Source organism: Mastomys coucha, unplaced genomic scaffold (genome assembly GCF_008632895.1).
Source record: "Mastomys coucha isolate ucsf_1 unplaced genomic scaffold, UCSF_Mcou_1 pScaffold21, whole genome shotgun sequence".
Lineage (NCBI taxonomy): Eukaryota > Metazoa > Chordata > Mammalia > Rodentia > Muridae > Mastomys > Mastomys coucha.
Genome location: NW_022196904.1, coordinates 123,375,028 through 123,391,698, shown reverse-complemented (window position 1 = coordinate 123,391,698; position 16,671 = coordinate 123,375,028). Strand labels below are relative to the sequence as shown.

Here is a 16,671-nt window from a genome sequence, read left to right as displayed (position 1 = left end):
GCCCAGCAAGGTTTGCACTCTGCAAAGTGTTATTTTAGAAAGTCCTTTCTGCTTCTTTGGGTCTCTCTTCTCATGCACATCACATCTCTCTCTTTTTACATCTCTCTCATATCTTCTCTGACAATTCTCATAAGATGGTAAAAAAATTAAAAAATAATATAGGAAATATAACCAAAACATGAGCAACTACTACATTGGATTGAGGGAGGTGTAGTACCCAATTTTTACCCTACTTTTCAGCATGCTTGAAAATGATGTTATTATTAAAAGTGGGGGGAAACCCTTCTTTGGAAAAAATGAAATAGTAGGTTTTTATGCTTTAAAATATAAGGGTCCCTTGTAATTCACTCATTCACACAAAACGGGTTCCTAACCATGCCTGTTGGTTCTGTACTCAGTTTTGTGTGCAAGAGTATTAAGTTGGGCTCAGGCCAGAGCTTTGGGGTAGAGCCCCAACTAGCATCCTAGAGATCAGAGCTAACCTCAGTCCTGGAGGTGGGAAAAGAAGAGGACCAAAATGTTCTCCAGCTTGTGGATCAGCTCAGACCCTTTACAAACACCTGACATGTTTTCTTAAACAGCACCCTGGGGCCTGGCCCCAGAGAAGACTCTGAGTCACAGCCACTGGGATGACCAGAGAATTTTTTTTCTAAGGATGTTCCAAATGACACTTGTCCTGGCCTGTAACCCCACAATGAATAACACTCTCATCATTTCCCACAGTTCACACTTAACCAGCATAGTTCCCCACAAACCACAAAGGTGTGTTTGAACATGGTTCTTTGTTGAGTTTCCATTCAGTGCTGTGTGCTGTCAAGAGACACAGCCTCTGGTCAGCTGTGTGTAAGGCTGAATTACCCTCGTTGCACCACATGCAGGGAAACTAAGGCAGAGAGTTAATGACCTACTCTAGGTCAAATGGTCAAGCCAGGATTTGCACCTGGGAGACTCTTCTTGGATGTAGGGTTTCATACAGGACTTGCAAACTGGCAGACTCCTCAACCCGAGAAGGCATGTGCACATGTGCACACCTGCTGTCCTATATTGTCTGGCCTACTTCTAGGAAAAGAGTCTGCTTCAGCACCAACTCTTTGCATACCCTGAGGTAGGGCTCACACAGGAGAGCCAGGTTAAATGTTTTCTCTGTCTCTTTATTAGGCCCATTTTGAAATAATGACTTGGTTCCCTAGTATCCTGACCATCCAAAGGGATGCTTACTCAGATTCTCGCTGTCCTAATGGATTCATGAATGCAAACTATTCACTCAGTGTGTTTCCAAACCTAAGTCATCATTGCTCCAATTGTTCCACTCTTGCCTAATGGGAGCTTAGTCATGTTAGCTTCGGGATCTTTCTGACTTGACTTTCATGACCTTTGATGAACTTTTTTTTTTCCTTCTGGTATGACAAGATATTGTAGAGTTTCTGTTGGTTGGTGTTCTCTAAAGAAACATACATGATAGAATTTACAGAGAGAGAGAGAGAACTTTTAAAGACAGGAATCAGTCTGGGTATTCCAACAATGCCTATCGCATGCTGGAAAGGCCAATAATCTTACAGTCGTTCAGTCCACAAGGCTGAATGTCTTTACAGTCCCAATCTGGCACTGGCATCCTAGAGGATTTTTGGAGAGCTGTTGATCTTCAGTCTGTGTTGGAATCTGGAAGAGGCTGGATCTGCTATTGGTGAGGGAGTGCCACAACCACAGGATAGATGAACTTGCCTGCAAGAGTGGAAACAAGCAGATGAAAGTCAATGCTTTCCTTCTGTGCCCCTTTTTCTGGGCTACCACCTGAAGATGTACCCACATTTAGAGTGGGGCTTCCTCTTTCAAATAATCTTATCAGGAAAACCCCTCACTGGGGTGCCCTCAGTGGCTTGGGTTTTAGTGGATTCCTGATACAGTCAAGCCGACAACCAAGATCAACCATACCTCTATGTTCTTCTTGGGCCAGCTCTGGCACTAGAAGGCTCTTCAAGGACCTATGACCACATTTCAGGGAAAATGGGGTATAGAGACCACAATGCAGGCTCTAGTAAACTATTGATGGTTTGTCTGATGCCTCTAGAACCTTTAGTGCATAAAGCTGAAATCTGATTAACTTTCTCCCAAATAAGATATGTTGAATCTATCTACATGAGGCTCTCAGATAAAATGGGTATATTTATCAGTCTTAAATCTCAGAATGCCAAGCCTAAACCTACAGGTGGCAACAAGACAATTAAAATATGCTTACATGTTTTTTGGTTTGTTTGTTTTTATATTTCTTCTTTATGTTATCTGGATATCTTCTTAAATATGTATAATCGAACTCATGTTTCAAAGTCCCAGGGGCCAGATGGAGCAATTCTCCCTTTGAACGTATTCAGCAAACCAATCAACAGCCAAGTTTATTTATTTCATTTTGCTTTTGACTTCTAGGTCTGATTTTTTTTTTAAAGAGTAAGTTTATATTTTCTTTGCGATTAGATAAAAATATATTTGTGTTGAGACTGGTGTGATGGCTCAGCTGTTAAGAACCTTGACTGATATTTTCTGAGGATCAAAGTTAGCTCCTCAGCCTCCACGTGGTGGCTTACAACTGTCTGTAACTCCCATTTCTGGTTTCTGTGGCCTTCTATACACATGGTGCACTTACATACACATAGGCACATACTCATACACATTAAGTAAAAATGAAAATAAGAAAGAAAATAGTCTTGTTGTGGTTAAAACACTGGACCTACATATTGAGAGTATTTGGAGACGCCTGACACTCTACCCCTTACTTCCCGGTCCTGACTTACTATCTCTCTTCCATGGAATAACAAGCATAGTTTATCCTTCCTTTGTTTTTTGTCACAGAAAATATAACCAAAAACTTGCCAAAAATACTTAAAAATTATCAATGGTTCTTTCAAAATATAATAGTGCAATTCTGTACTCATGTTCATATACTCAAATCATAATTTATTGAATAAATAGTGGCATATTTCATGTACCCATACTTTTTTCTTCTTAGCTTTTGAGACTATTTAATAATAAGCTTTTATTCTGGATTTCAATTTCACTTTTGGATCTTCTTGATTAAGAAAATACAAAGGGAGAAAAACCTACCACACATTTTAGAAGCATTTGTGTGTGTGTGTGTGTGTGTGTATGCATGCGCACGTGCACACGTGTGTGTAAGCCTCAGGATAACCTCGGGTGTCATTCCTCAGGAACCCTCTATCACTGGAACTTGCCAAATAGTTTAGTCTGGTTGCCCAGAGGACCTCAGGGATCCTTTTGTCTCTGCTTCCCCAGTGTCAGGCCTATAAATAAGCACAGCCCACAGGATGATCCAGAGCTCAAGGACAGGTTTCAGCAGATCTTTGTGCTTATAAGACCAGCACTTTGAATTAGGCATGTTCTAATTCAAACCCTAAATTTCTGGTGGGTAACTGGGAAACACTGGTGCACTTTCTGTCCAGCCTGAAGTCAATGATACGTGATGTGACTCTTGATCTCTGTTGTCTAGATGCTCAGGACTTACAGGAGGACTCCTACTTTTTCTTTTTCCTTTCCCATCTATCTCTTAGAACAACTTCTGAATTAAGTAAATTCATATAAAGATGGCAGATATGGTGGCTCATGTCTGTAACCCTAGCATCTAGGAAGCTGTGGCAAGATGATTGCTGTGAGTTCACAGACAGTCTGGACTACAGAGCGAGACCCCCATCTCAAAAAAATGTAACAAAGCAAAGAAGTCACAAAGAGGTGCACGAAGCTCTGAGCCTCCATTACCTAGTTTCTCCTCTTGTCTATACCTAAAATGACACAGCACATTTGTTAAAAAGCAAACCAACATTAATACACTACTATTAGCTAGTTAATACACTATTATTAGACTTCAGATTTCATGTGTTTTATATTTTCCACCGACGTCCTGTTCTGGGGTCTAATCAAGAATGTGACCTTGCCTTCCATGTCCTTCCATTCTGAGTTGAACAATGGTGAAGAGCACTCCCGTTTTCTAAGAGGGAGAAGAAAGAACAAGAGAACAAGCAGTGAGCTCTTATGGGATGAGCCAGGGTTCAAGTACGATTCTCAGCAGGACCCACTTTTATTGGAGGTGGTCTGGTACAGGGAAAAGTACGATGCTGGAATTAGAGACTGGGAAGACGTTCAGTTAGTAAACTACTTGCTGCAACAGTTACAGGGACTCAAGTTACACTCTCAGCACCCAAGTTAAAACATAAAAGCATGTTGGTATACGACTGTAATCCCAGCACTGGGGAGGCAGAGAGAGGGAGAACTTTAGGGCCTACAGAGCCTCAGGTCCTGAAGAGAGACCTTCTGTCAATAAAGAAAACAAGGTAGATGGGGCCTGGGGAAGAACAACACTTAAAATTATCCTCAGATCTACACACGCTCGAGTGCGCATGCATGTATTCCCTCCCCCCTCTCTCCCTCTCTCCCTCTCTCTCTCTCTCTCTCTCTCTCTCTGTCTCTCTCTCTCTCTCTTGCACACGCACGCGCGCGCGTACACACACACACACACACACACACAAAGTGAGGCACATTTGGGTTTAGGCACCACTTGGGGCTTTTATTTACTGACTGTGGGTCTGGAATACCTTGTTACTACCAAGTCTTAGGATGTCGTCTGTGACATTGGAACATAAGTGACATCCTTGCCTCACGGGGCAATAGATATGTTTGTAAATAACATATGTGAAGTGCTTGGGCTGCGATAAATACTCATTAAGTGGTAATGCCATTATCATGGCATTATTGTTGGGGAGGCCTTTAACTAGCACTTGGGAAATGGATGTCTGGCCATTTGCTGTCCAAAGCATAAATCTTTCTTGTAAAACAGATATGTAATTTTCAGTCCACAGGCTGAGTATGGAATAACAGTTTGGACAGGCAGCTTCTGGCTAAAGCGTCCCTAAGCAGAGGACCCTTTGTAACTGAATCTAGGAAGCACACAGGAGCTGCCTGGCTTCTGTCTACAAAGGAGGCTTCTACCAATAGGCATTGGCATTATCCTGCAGGAACACTTTAGAAAATAAAGAGCTAATAAGTCTTTCACTATCCCTCTTCCCCTTACCCATCCCCTCTCTGTCTCTGTCTCTGTCTCTGTGTATGCATACACACATTCATGTGCACAAATATGTGTGCAGAATTGTGAAAGAATCATTAATAATGTTGAGGTATTCCTGACAAGCTTTTGGTTCTATTTTCTGGGATAAAAACCAAATGTCCCTTTGTATAGCATTAGTGCAGCCCTGATGTCTGCTGTTGGTCCAGGGGTGCTGGGTGTGAGTTTCCTTTTCTACTTCTCTACTCTCTTACCCACCTCCACCCGCTTTTTGCTAAGATACAAGAGAGTTTCGTGTCACTCTTAAAAACAGTACTTAAAAGTAGGTCAGAAAAAAAGGGCCATAAAAATAGGTCAACTGCCATAAAATGGAGAAGATGGAAGCAGGGTTCGGTTACGTTTACTTCCTGCTTAGACTCTAGAGGCCTGTTCTGAGAAGGGCTAAAGGGCCCCTTGTGGATCAGGTGACACTAGGTGCCCTAGGTAACTATAACCATCGTGGTGACATGCACGTTCTTTCCCAGGGATAGAGATCCACCAGGTAAGACCAAATGGCTGTTATAAGCCTGATGGAAGAGGGAGCCTGGCCTGCGGCTTCTGCTGAGGTTGAATAAGCATTGCCTTTCAGGCTCCAGACAGGTGAGTAAGCTGCTGGTTTTGCATAGCAAAACCACACTATTGGATCATGCTGTTGGCATTTCATCACAGTGGGATTGGATGTGGACTCCAACTCTCACACCAGCCCCCACCTAGGGTGATACACAGCCTCATTCCAGGTGATGGAAAAGCGCCCAAGCAGCTTAAGACGCAGGGATGGCGGTTACCTTATTTTAACGGTCTCTTCTTTAATGACACCACTGCTGCCTGCCCACTGTAGATCATTTTTCCATAAGGCACACAACTCTCTCTACATCTCATCCCTAAGAGACACAGGGTTTTTCTTATGGCAGAGGATTTTGATTTCTCAACATTAGATTTTGTAAATTTCTTGGCATTTTACCAGGTAGAAGGGCCTGTCTAATATATAAGGCTATGACTTTAAAAAAAAAATCAAATTTGATTTTGTCTCTGAGACTCTGCCATGTGACTCGCTGAGTTATTACCAACACACATTTCTGGTTTCAAAATATTCTGACTCAGGCTCTCTTCTAATTTTTCCATTGTTGGCAATATCCTCAAGTAACCACAATCTTATCCATTGTCTGATTACTAGAACAAAACATGGTTTGAGGTTGTTTGGAGCCTGCAGAGAGTTTCATTTTGTTTTAAAAATAATACCAGAAGTAATAGAGTTAGTTAAAAATCAGGGGGTTTAGACTATAAAGCACGCACAGATTGCTACTCTGTGGAAATCAGGTCTAACTTGATTTGCAGTGGTAATGGGCCTTAACTAGAATAATTAGAATGGCTATTGGGACAGTGATTTGAGAGAGATGAAATATTGTCCACTTATCTTCTTGGACCTCGGCAATAGATATACTTCCAGAGAACCACCCCTGTTGAATTTGGATTAGAGAATTATAGAGAAGAACGTTTGTAAAGATCCATGAGGAAACATGGAGGTACAATGACTCACATAAGCATGCAACTAGAAATTGATGTCCTTCTCTGTGTCAGCTCTCAGTGAGGCATGGTCCTATCATATAGTGATCCAGACAGGTGCTGACACATGTCCTGTATGGCAGACACGTGTGCCCAGTCATGATTATCATGGTTAGTGGGCAGCCTCAGATAAGCTCAGATAAGCAATGCTACACAGAACAGCAGACAGTAAAAGGAGGTCTTCATTAGCTCAGAGCATAGAAAGACATTACAGAGAAGCTGGTGCTGCCTAGGGCCTGGGAGGGTAGCCTTTGAAAAGCACATGGGAAACCATAGCATGGTAGATGTTTTAAAGATGTGAATGACCTTGTAGAATTAAAGGCTGTGGTAGGGTGGGGAGAAACATCTGGGCTGTTTGCTAATCCCAGAGAATGTACGTGCTCTATGACAGAAATCTGAGCTAATTCTGAAAGCTGCTTGGCTCCTCTGTGTGCTGTGGTTTTTTTTGTCTGCATATTAAAATGAAATGATATAGGTGACACCCTTTATCACAGATCACGTGAAGACCAATGAAACTCTGCCAGCTCTTCATTGGCATTAGAAATGGCAGGGCCATAGTAAAGGGTCCTGCTACATCTGCAGGATGGTGGAGATGGTTATTCATTTCAAGATCCCAGACTGGAATGTTAGAGGAAGAACAGCTGGCCAATAGAACCTCTGGATGTCTTGTCCTGTCTTGTCTTGTCTTGTCTTGTCTGTCTGTCTGTCTGTCTGTCTGTGTCTATCTGTCTGAAGCATGGTACTGTCTGTTCGAGGCACTGTAGCCCAGACTGGCATCAAACTCTTAAAAATCTCCTATCTCAGCCTCCTGAATGCTAGTATTATGGGCAAGACACACTGGGTGTCTGGGTGTCTTGGCTGCCTGAGTTCATGTAAGGGTTAATGGAAGGAAGGAAGGAGCCCCAGATAAGCATGTCCAGCAGGATGCAGAATGGAGAGAAACCAGAAGCTCAGATCTGGGATTCAGGAAGGGGGCTAAAATACTTTTTGTGAAGTCCAGGCCCTGTGTGTGTGTGTGTGTGTGTGTATCGGAAGCAAAGCCAGGCAGGGGACAGTCTGAGGGCTATCCAGAGAAACAGTGTCCCCCAGATCTATCTGTAGTTTCTTTCTACTTCCAAGTGGAAACTAGGCTAAAACTCTACAAACTCTACAGAGGAGTTAGTGGTCTCTGCTTCAGAGATCCCAGCACACAATGAACCAGTCCTGGGTCTCCACTACCCTTGCATAGACACTTCTAGGAACTTTGGGACCATATTTGGCCTTCTTATTTGAGAGAAATCAGGACTCTGAAGCAAACCCAGAGGACAGCAACAAACCTGATTGAGGAGCTTAAGAGGCATGTTAAAGAAATTGGGGGTGATTTGCCTAAAACAGTAAGGGTGGAGTAGGAACTGAATCCAGGCGTGGGATCGAGGCCTGCATCCAGTTATTTTCTAGTTTCAAGGGCAGAAAATGAGAAGCAGTCCTTCTAATTTGCCACCAGATGGATCAGGTAAGGAAGGAATTTCATCTCAGGTATGAGGCTTGGCCTTCCCTGCAGTTACTGTAAAGGTGATCCCACCTCTTCCCCTGCAAGAAAACCGTCTAGAGATCCCAACTGAGATCCCAACTTATTCCCAAACTACTTTCAAGTTTTCCTTAGCCCCAGTAGAGTCCAGCTTTCATAGCCTTCAGGAGCACGTGGAACTTGAGGAACTTGCTCAAGAACAAGGCGGCTGCCTTTGGAGGAGACACGGTCAGAAGTCCTGGAAGCTAGAAACCAATACAGATACTTGTTATTGTGGTATAACAAGTTACTACCTACCCCTTCTTCCCGAAAAAGAAAAAAAAATGGTGAGAAACAAAACTCATTATCTCAGAGGCATTATGTGTGTCAGGAATTTGAAGGTAGTAGCTTAGCTGAGGCTGGACTTTGGGTCTTTCCTAAGGTTAGGGTTAAATACTGTCTGGAGCCACTGTCACCTGAAAGCTTGACAGAGACTGGAAGAGCCACTTTCGGAATGCCTCCTTCACAGTATCCTCTCAGACCCCGGTTCCTGGCCTCAGTCCTTCTCCAGGATGTTGCTTGAGCATCCTCACAAAGATGGGATAGGATTCCCTCAGGCTGAGTGACTTGAATTAAGAAAGACTGAGGACTCATACACTTCAGCAGAGCATGCTGTCATGGTCAAAGGGCTCTTCAGCTCACCAAGAATTAAGGAATGTGTATTGTTGAACCCTCGGATTATTCTTGTGAGTCCATCTCTTTTTGTAGAAATCCCATTTGTTTTCTACTCACTCTCCTCTTCACACGGGCCCCTGTCATGGGAGTTTCAAGGCTTTCTCAGCAACTGACATTCCCTCCAGCTGAAGACTCTACCTGGAGCAGTCCAATAGGAAGGTAACATACACACAGGTAGGGTACCCTTTCCTTCTGTCTACTTTGACTCAGCATCCATGAGTCTCCCTCCACCCCCATCTTCCTTAAGTATTGAATCTGTATGGTAGTTGACTTTGGAAGGTTGGAGGAGGCTGGGGTGGGGGTGGGGGTGGGGGCAGGATTCTATGGAGGTGAAGCCCTGGGTTCTAAGAAGGAGAAACTCTTAAGACAAGAAACACAGGAAAATGGATGTCGTTTACTACAGGCTGCGAGAGAGCAGGAATTTCAGTCTAAGAGATGGAATTAACAAGATTTCCAAGAATCTCTGTCGTGGGGCCATTGTGTTTGTTTACTTTTGCAGCAAGCCCTGGGAACTGTGCTGGGAGAGAGAAAAGCTGTTTTGTGAGCTGTCTCAAGTTCCATCAATAGGTCAAGCTGCCCACACTGGAGAGGCTGCCTGTAAAATCTCAGCCGAGGAAAATTTGCCTCCGTGCTTCCTCTACTCGTACTCAATGGGAATAGAGCTAAATGCAAGCTTGGGTAAGAAATAAGTGCCCCCTGTTCATTGTGAATGCCCAGGCTGTTAGTTAAAAATAGCACACAGGAAACAGTGCTGCAAAGGTCAATTCTTCTAGAAAGGAAGGGACAAGCAGCCATCTATCTGAAATTTTAATGAGCAGATCCTGGCCTCTGACCTCACACCATTACCTAACAATCCAGTATTGAATGCCACGTCGGCTTCCATTTCCTGTGAACGAGGAGGCAGAATTCCCATCCAAAGGCAGACCATCTGCCGGACGCCAGCTTTGCTCTCTGCCTAGCTGGCTGAAGCTGATGGACGTGAAGTTTTTATGGATGGAGTGGCAGCCAGGCCCGAGCTTCACAGCCACAGTGAATCAGAAGGCTGGGAAGACAGGGCTTGTGGCTAGAATTGTCTTTCTTTTTTCTGCAATGGCTGTTGGGTTTCATTCAGTCAAACACCAAAGATAGTCTTGGGGAACATTTGGCCTCTTGAAGACAGCTATGCAATTTCTACGCTTAAAAAAAAAAAAGTTTATTATTATTATTTCTTACAGTAAAGAGCAACAGCTGAGTAATAAACATGGAAAAGAAATGGATATTAAGAGAGTGTATAAAGCTTCCCAGCACACACAAGTAAACCACTTCTGTATCAGTGATTTGGGTTAACAGCTGGGTCCATCCTAAAGCCATTCTGTCCTGGCTGCCTCAAAGGAAATCATTCCCAAGCCTTTTGCTTTGTATCCCTCATACATCTCTCAGCAGTCTTGGAATTAACTAAGCTCAGAACTCTTTAAGTTCGTCCTTCTGGACCTCTCTCAGCAGAGCCTGAATGAAAAATCCCCAACATCTTTACTGAGCACCCTGGGGGAGCAGGTGGGCGGGCGGGAAGACCCTGTATCAGTGTTCGGTTCTTCCTAAGAGGTGTGTCTTAGCAGATGCTAAAAGGGAAGGTTGCATCTCCTAAGCCAGGCCTGAGGCTGGGCTCTTCACTGTATGGCTGTAAGAAAGCCACTTGACTCTTCAGTGTGCTGAGGTTTTTTTTTTTTTTTGTCTGCACATTAAAGTGAAATGATATAGGTGACACCCTTTATCACAGATCATGTGAAGACCATATGCCATACATAATGTAGTAAGCAAACCTGGCTACGGTTGATCAGGTTACTGTGTGCACACTGCTCAATCATGGCAGTTTTCTGGATTGTTCTCTGAAAAGCCTGCCAGTTGTGGGTGGTGACACATACAGTTGGCCCCAGCATTTGGAAGGCAGAAGTAGGCACATCCCAGTGAGTTCAAGGCCAGTGTGGTCTACATAGTGAGTTCTAGGACTGCTGTGGGGCTACATAGAGAGACCCTGCCCAGAACAAAACAAAACAAAAAAGAGCCTTTGAAGGAGAGGCATTTCTCTACAGCTTCATTTCCCAAGTCCCCAATGTAACATTGTTAATTCTGATTGAGTAAACACCAGGACATACAAGCAAGGGTGGCTAATAGCTGAGCTGATTTCAAAGGATACCTGTTCCAACTTGAGTATGAAGCCTCTCACTTTTAAGGTCCTATATCATTTTTGAAGTGAGAGACTGATGCAGACCACGGCTGGTCAGAGGCAGCTGGAGAGGAAGGTTACTTTTCAAGGAGGTGGTCAGGAACCCCAGCCTTCACCAACCCCACTCTCCTCATACTGCAGACCTGTTCCAGAACAGGGCAAGTTGTAGGATCAGAACAGAATCTCTGTGATTGGCGCGACCCTCAGCTGCAGTGTAATCAACGGAGGCTTCGAAAACTGCCAGGCCCAAGCCGAGTTCTGAGTTCATTGGCCTGAATGGGCGTGGCATCCCTTGAACCCTTACAAGTTCCAAGAAGTTCCCATGTTAGGGACCATAGTGGCCATTATTCTCCAGATGTCTTGCTGTTGTCTCTGTCTGTCTGTCTGGCCCTTGCTGCTTCTCGGGAACACAATGAGTCCTGTTAGGAAATCTGTCAGGCTGATGAGAAGGCAGGGAGGGGCAGAACTACAACCCTGAGGTGAGCCCCTCCGTCCCTTTACTGGGGCTTGCCTAGCTGTGCTCCTGAAGAACAGCTCATTCTGAAGAGGACGCCTGGCAATTGACATTTTCTCTTTCCTGTCAGGCCTTGCCCACCATCTTGTTTTATTGAGGCAGAATCTCACTTTGTAGCACAGGTTGGTCCAGAACACACAAAGTAGCCTTTGTTAGTCTTCAACTTACAGTAACCCTCCTGTCTCAGCCCACCAAATGTTAGGACTAAGGGCATGAATCACTATGCCCAGCTGCAAAATTTTGTATCTCTAGCCCGCCAAGCCAGGTACCCCTTAAGATCAGTGAAGTTTGGAAAGTATCTGGACCCTTTCTTTGGTCTAGACAACTGAAAGGAAACTTCCGGCCCATTTATGGGCATCAAAAAACCCAGAGCACCACTGAAAACCTGTGCCCGAGTGCCTGCTACTGTAAATTCAATCTTATTTCTAAGGTGTGAGGTACTGGTTTGGCGGTTTGGGACTCGGCAGCCACAGGCTGCCTGGCTGTGCACCATATACCAGATCTGTTCTTCGTGTCCCGCCGGTTCCCAGCTAGCCAGCAGCTAGCAGCCCAGTCATCCTTCCCAGCCTCTGTCTGGAAAGCTGGACCCCGGCGCAGCGTGTGCTCTTGGCTGCCGGCGCCCGGGGCCCCGCGGCCACATCATCCTGAGGCTGGGAAGTGTGCGTTCTCGCTCCTTTGCGCCACGGAGCTGGTCTACGCGGCGGCCCGCACTAGGGGTCTGAGGGCATCCTGCATCCAGCCACCCCCGGGAGTGGATAGGACCCAGGCGGTCGGGGACCCCAGAGCGGTCTCTAGGACCCGCGGGACGCCGCAAGCGGGCGGGGTGCGGGGGAGACGCTAATTTGTTCCGTGGTAAAGAGAACGGCGACTGCTGGCCGCGGATCCATTGCACAGGCCCGCCCTCAGATCGCTGGTCCCCGGCGCCAACTCGGACAGGCTGCTCATTTATTGCAACGGTCAAGGGCGGCTCGTGCCAGAGTAGCGCGCGCGCGCACGCACACACACACACACACGGGGAGGGGAGAAAGTTTTTTTTTGAAAAATGAAAGGCTAGACTCGCTGCTCAGCGACCCGGGCGCTGCGCGAGGGGGTCGCGGCAGACTCAGGGCAGTAGGACTTCCCCCAGCTCGGCGCCCGCGTGGGATGCTGCAGCGCTGGCCTCGGGGCCCCCGAAGCAGCTGCACGCCAGGCCGGCGACAATGGCAGAGCGCCCGGCGCGGCGCGCGCCCCCCGCCCGCGCCCTCCTGCTGGCCCTGGCTGGGGCCCTGCTGGCGCCCCGTGCAGCCCGAGGTAAGTCACCCGCACAGGCGGCTGCCTGCGCGTCCCTTCCCCGCCACCTCGCTACAAGCCGGGGTCTCCGCGAGTGCCACAGCCGCAGGGAGAGGAGACGCACCAGGGCGCATCTGAGGACTCCCTGGCTCGCGCTCCCAGAGCTTCGACACTGGTCCCCCGCCAGGTGCCCTCTCCGGGGGTTGGGGTAGCGTGGGAGAAGACGCTTTGCTTGGGGGCCTTGAAGCAGCTAGTGTCTGAATGAAAAGGCACAGCCTCTCCTCTTGGAGTGACATTTGCTCTTAAGGCTCTCAGTGTCTTGACAGTTACACGTGTCTCCTGGGAGGGTGTGCGTGGGGTCATTTTACAGATCCAGTAGGGTAGTGAGTTCCTTCACCCAGCTTCAGAGTCAACTCCCCACGAGGTTTCCTTTCCACCCCGGCTCTGACACAGCTGGGGGACGCAGAAGACAACCCCCCAACCCCCACTCTCAACCACCAATCACAGGTGTACCCTGCAGTGCTCTTTACTTTTTTGTTTCAGTTGACTTTGTCGCCTAAGTCAGCCCTTAGCGATTTCTGGCTCCACTCCCAAATTGTCAGTAAGGATCAAACTTTAACAGAACTCATTCTCCTCTCTTGCTCATCCTTGGTGAATAAGGGCTTATACCAAGACCTCGTGTAGCGCGAGAACCCACTTCAGAGTTAAATGACAATGCATACATTAAAGGAGTTTTTACAGACTTGTATTTTCCTGAGTTGAATCTTCTTAAAGCCGGGGCACCTGTGGATCCTGTTTGTATAATGAGAACTCACAGCAGGTGCCTTTTTAAAATTCGGGAGCTTCCCTAGTCACCCTTGCTGTCCGCCTCTTTTGCCGCTAGGGGCGCTGTTCACCAATGAATGATTCACCTTGGCCTCCAACTCTTATTTCTGTGATTCTAAGTATCAAGGCATTTAGCAACTAGCTAGCCCTCCATCATCAACTGTTTCCAACAGGAAACATTTCATTTCTCACCTGTCACTGTTATCCTCGACCCCCAGAATGTCTACCATAATATAACCAAACTCTAGCTCCCCATAAAGACCTAAATAGCAATAAAGACCAACTTGGGGAATTGGTGGTTAAATGAAACAGTTGCACATATCAACCATTAGTGAGAAAGGCTACAACGCTGAAGACGATTTAGAGAACTCTGGGACTTGCAGATGAAAACCTCAGTCAAAGGTGTTTTTGAGAGAGTTTTGTACAAACAGATTCCTTTGAAGGTTGTACAGCAAATGTACTTAGAAACATGTAAACTGGGGTTCCAAGTATGCCTGAGTTGGCCTTGAACTTGGCATATGCTCCCCCCCACACACAAACAGAAGTTGAAGCACAGCTGATATTTTTTAGAGGCAAGTGTTTACTAAATAAAGCTAATATTGCAGAGTTATTTCATTGGGAGGGAGGCTGCAGCCTTGGTAGACAGAGCCTTGCCTTAGGATGGGACAGACACGGTCAGTGGTTAAAGTATTGTGGTTTAATATTCCAAGTTCATGGTGTGTTTACACTTAGATTCTCAGAATCAACTCTCAGTCCACTCCCCAAGTCCTGTCATTGAGGCTGTTTAAAAATGCAAACACATGAAGCATTTATTCATGTTGGCAGACGACGGGAATCATTACTTGTCGAGGGCTGAGCATATCATGAGTTTGATCGTAGCCTCGTTCATTGCCCTGAGCTCCAGCACAGCTCAGCACAAACATGTCCAAAACAGAGTCCTGGATCCCAAGCACTGCATTCCCAACAGTCTTCCCTGCTGTAAGAATGATGTCTGTTGCTTCCTCCGGATGCCTCGTGCTGACACTTCATCCCTGAGGCTCCCTTACACAACATGGGTGCATTTCCATCTCCCTTAGCTCCTTACACTTTAATGCATCCTTCCCATGCAGGTTGCACATCCCCCTGTAGCAGTTCGCTTGTGTCCCAGCAGCTCTTGAGTTGTACGCTTGATGTTGCTCTTGTCTTCACATGGGTGTTCTCTCCAACACTGTAACCAATGTTGTTACAGTCCGTCCTCAATCAGACCCTGGGAGTTGCCTTTCCCAGAACTCTCCTGTCACTTTTGTGTTCATGTATGTGTGTGAGAGTTTATGGTTGTGTGGATGCATGTGGAGGACAGGTGACAATCAATCTTTAGTGTCATTTCTTAGGTACCATCCTCTCTTTATGAACAGTGTCTATCACTGGTTGGAATGAATCAAGTAGATGTGGCTGACTGGCTGGTAAGCCCTAGGAATCTACCTATCTCTCTGCCTCTTAGCCATGGGATTACAAGTGTGTACCATCAACCCTGATTTTTTTTGCATGAATTTTGGGAACTGAACTCAGGTCCTCATGGTTCCACAGCGAACAATTTCTAGATTGTGCTATCTCCCCAGCCCCTCAAACTGGTTCTTCTTTAGGAATATGATTCACTAATTACTTCAGGACCATCTTTAATCAAGAGCCTGGAAAGTTCTCTCATATCCTTCCTGTATGGCCTCACTTCTTTTCTAAGCAAATGCCTTCTTCTTCTTTCCTTTGTTTTTGTGTTTTTGTGTTGTACCCATTCCAGAAATTTCTGAGGTAGAGTGTCTGGGTGATACACATTTTGAAAAGTATTTTATGTGTATGGGTATTTTGCTTCTGTGTGTGTCAGTGTGTGTTTATCCTACAAACCTTCGTGCTTTATGCCAGTGGAGGCCAAAAAAAGGGAACAAGATCCTCTGGAACTGAATTCTCAAGATGGTCTTGAGTGGCCCTGTAGGTACTGGGTACTGAACCTGAATCTACTGGAAGAACAGTCAGTGCTCTTAACCCTTGAGTCATCTCTCCAGCCCAAGATAGTTTTTGAATAACTTGTGAATGTATGAAGCCTGCTTTTAGTTGCAAATAACAGGAGACACACTTGTGGCAGGGTTTTTGTTGTCATTGTCTTTGTTTTTTGACATGGAAAGCCACTATGAAGTGAACTATGTAGGAATGATTTCACAGGTGTTGCAGGCCAGTGATATAGTCAGCCACATTGCACATCCTCTGCACCTAAGTCAGTCAGGAATGCTGTACATCCTCTGCATCTGAGTAAGGGACACTGCATATCCTCTGCATCCGAATCAGAACATTGCACATCCTCTGTGTTGGGAATACTGCTCATCCTCTGTGCATCTGAGTTGGAGCACTGCACATCCTCAGCATCTGCCATTCTTAGAGGCTGGTGTTCACTCTCACCTTATGGCCTTTGTTGTCTCACACTGGCTACTCCAACCATATTGTGCATTCTCATATCTGCATTCTAGGCAGCAAAGAGCAAAACAAGCAAAGGCTGAAGACCTACAGTTGCCTCTTTTTTATTCCAGCAAGATAATATTTTTATAAACCTTTTAGCAGATTAACAGATCTAATTGGCAGCTTATGACCCAGGACATGGTTAGCTGCACAGGACTCTGGGTGGGAAGATATGTGTAGCTGTGTACACAGGCATCTTAAAAACAAAAAGGGCTAGAGTTCAACAGGAAAGCTTGTGTCTACTGTACCCTTTACACACCCCCACCCCCACCCCCACACAAGTGTGTGTTTACATATATAAAATCATTGCCACACATTTTATCCCTTCCATTGTCATTTGGCTCTATTTGGCTTCTCTTCCTTCCTTGTGGAAACATTTTTTTTAAAGAAGTGAGACTAAGTAATCTAAAGAAGCTGAGCACATTTCTTTCCCATAGAAATGATGCTCTCCTTCCCTCTCTTTTCGTCCCTCCCTTTCTCCTTCCCTC

The 16,671-nt window shown here is 45.7% G+C and overlaps 1 protein-coding gene and 1 long non-coding RNA gene across 2 annotated transcripts in view; one reads left to right on the top strand and one right to left on the bottom strand.

The window, feature by feature from the left end:
- Positions 1 to 9,682: 9,682 nt before the first annotated feature.
- On the bottom strand, positions 9,683 to 12,395 carry LOC116103126. The gene is made up of 2 exons (XR_004123400.1): positions 11,062 to 12,395; positions 9,683 to 10,063 (listed from the first exon to the last, which is right to left on the bottom strand). It is a non-coding gene; the product is annotated as an uncharacterized LOC116103126 (long non-coding RNA).
- Positions 12,396 to 12,459: 64 nt separating this feature from the next.
- Adam12 (ADAM metallopeptidase domain 12) overlaps positions 12,460 to 16,671 on the top strand; it is a 335,037-nt gene continuing 330,825 nt past the window's right edge. The window contains exon 1 of the mRNA XM_031388629.1: positions 12,460 to 12,895. Coding sequence (XP_031244489.1) covers positions 12,805 to 12,895 — 91 coding nt within the window. The 5' untranslated portion in view covers positions 12,460 to 12,804. The remainder of the gene's footprint in view (positions 12,896 to 16,671) is intronic.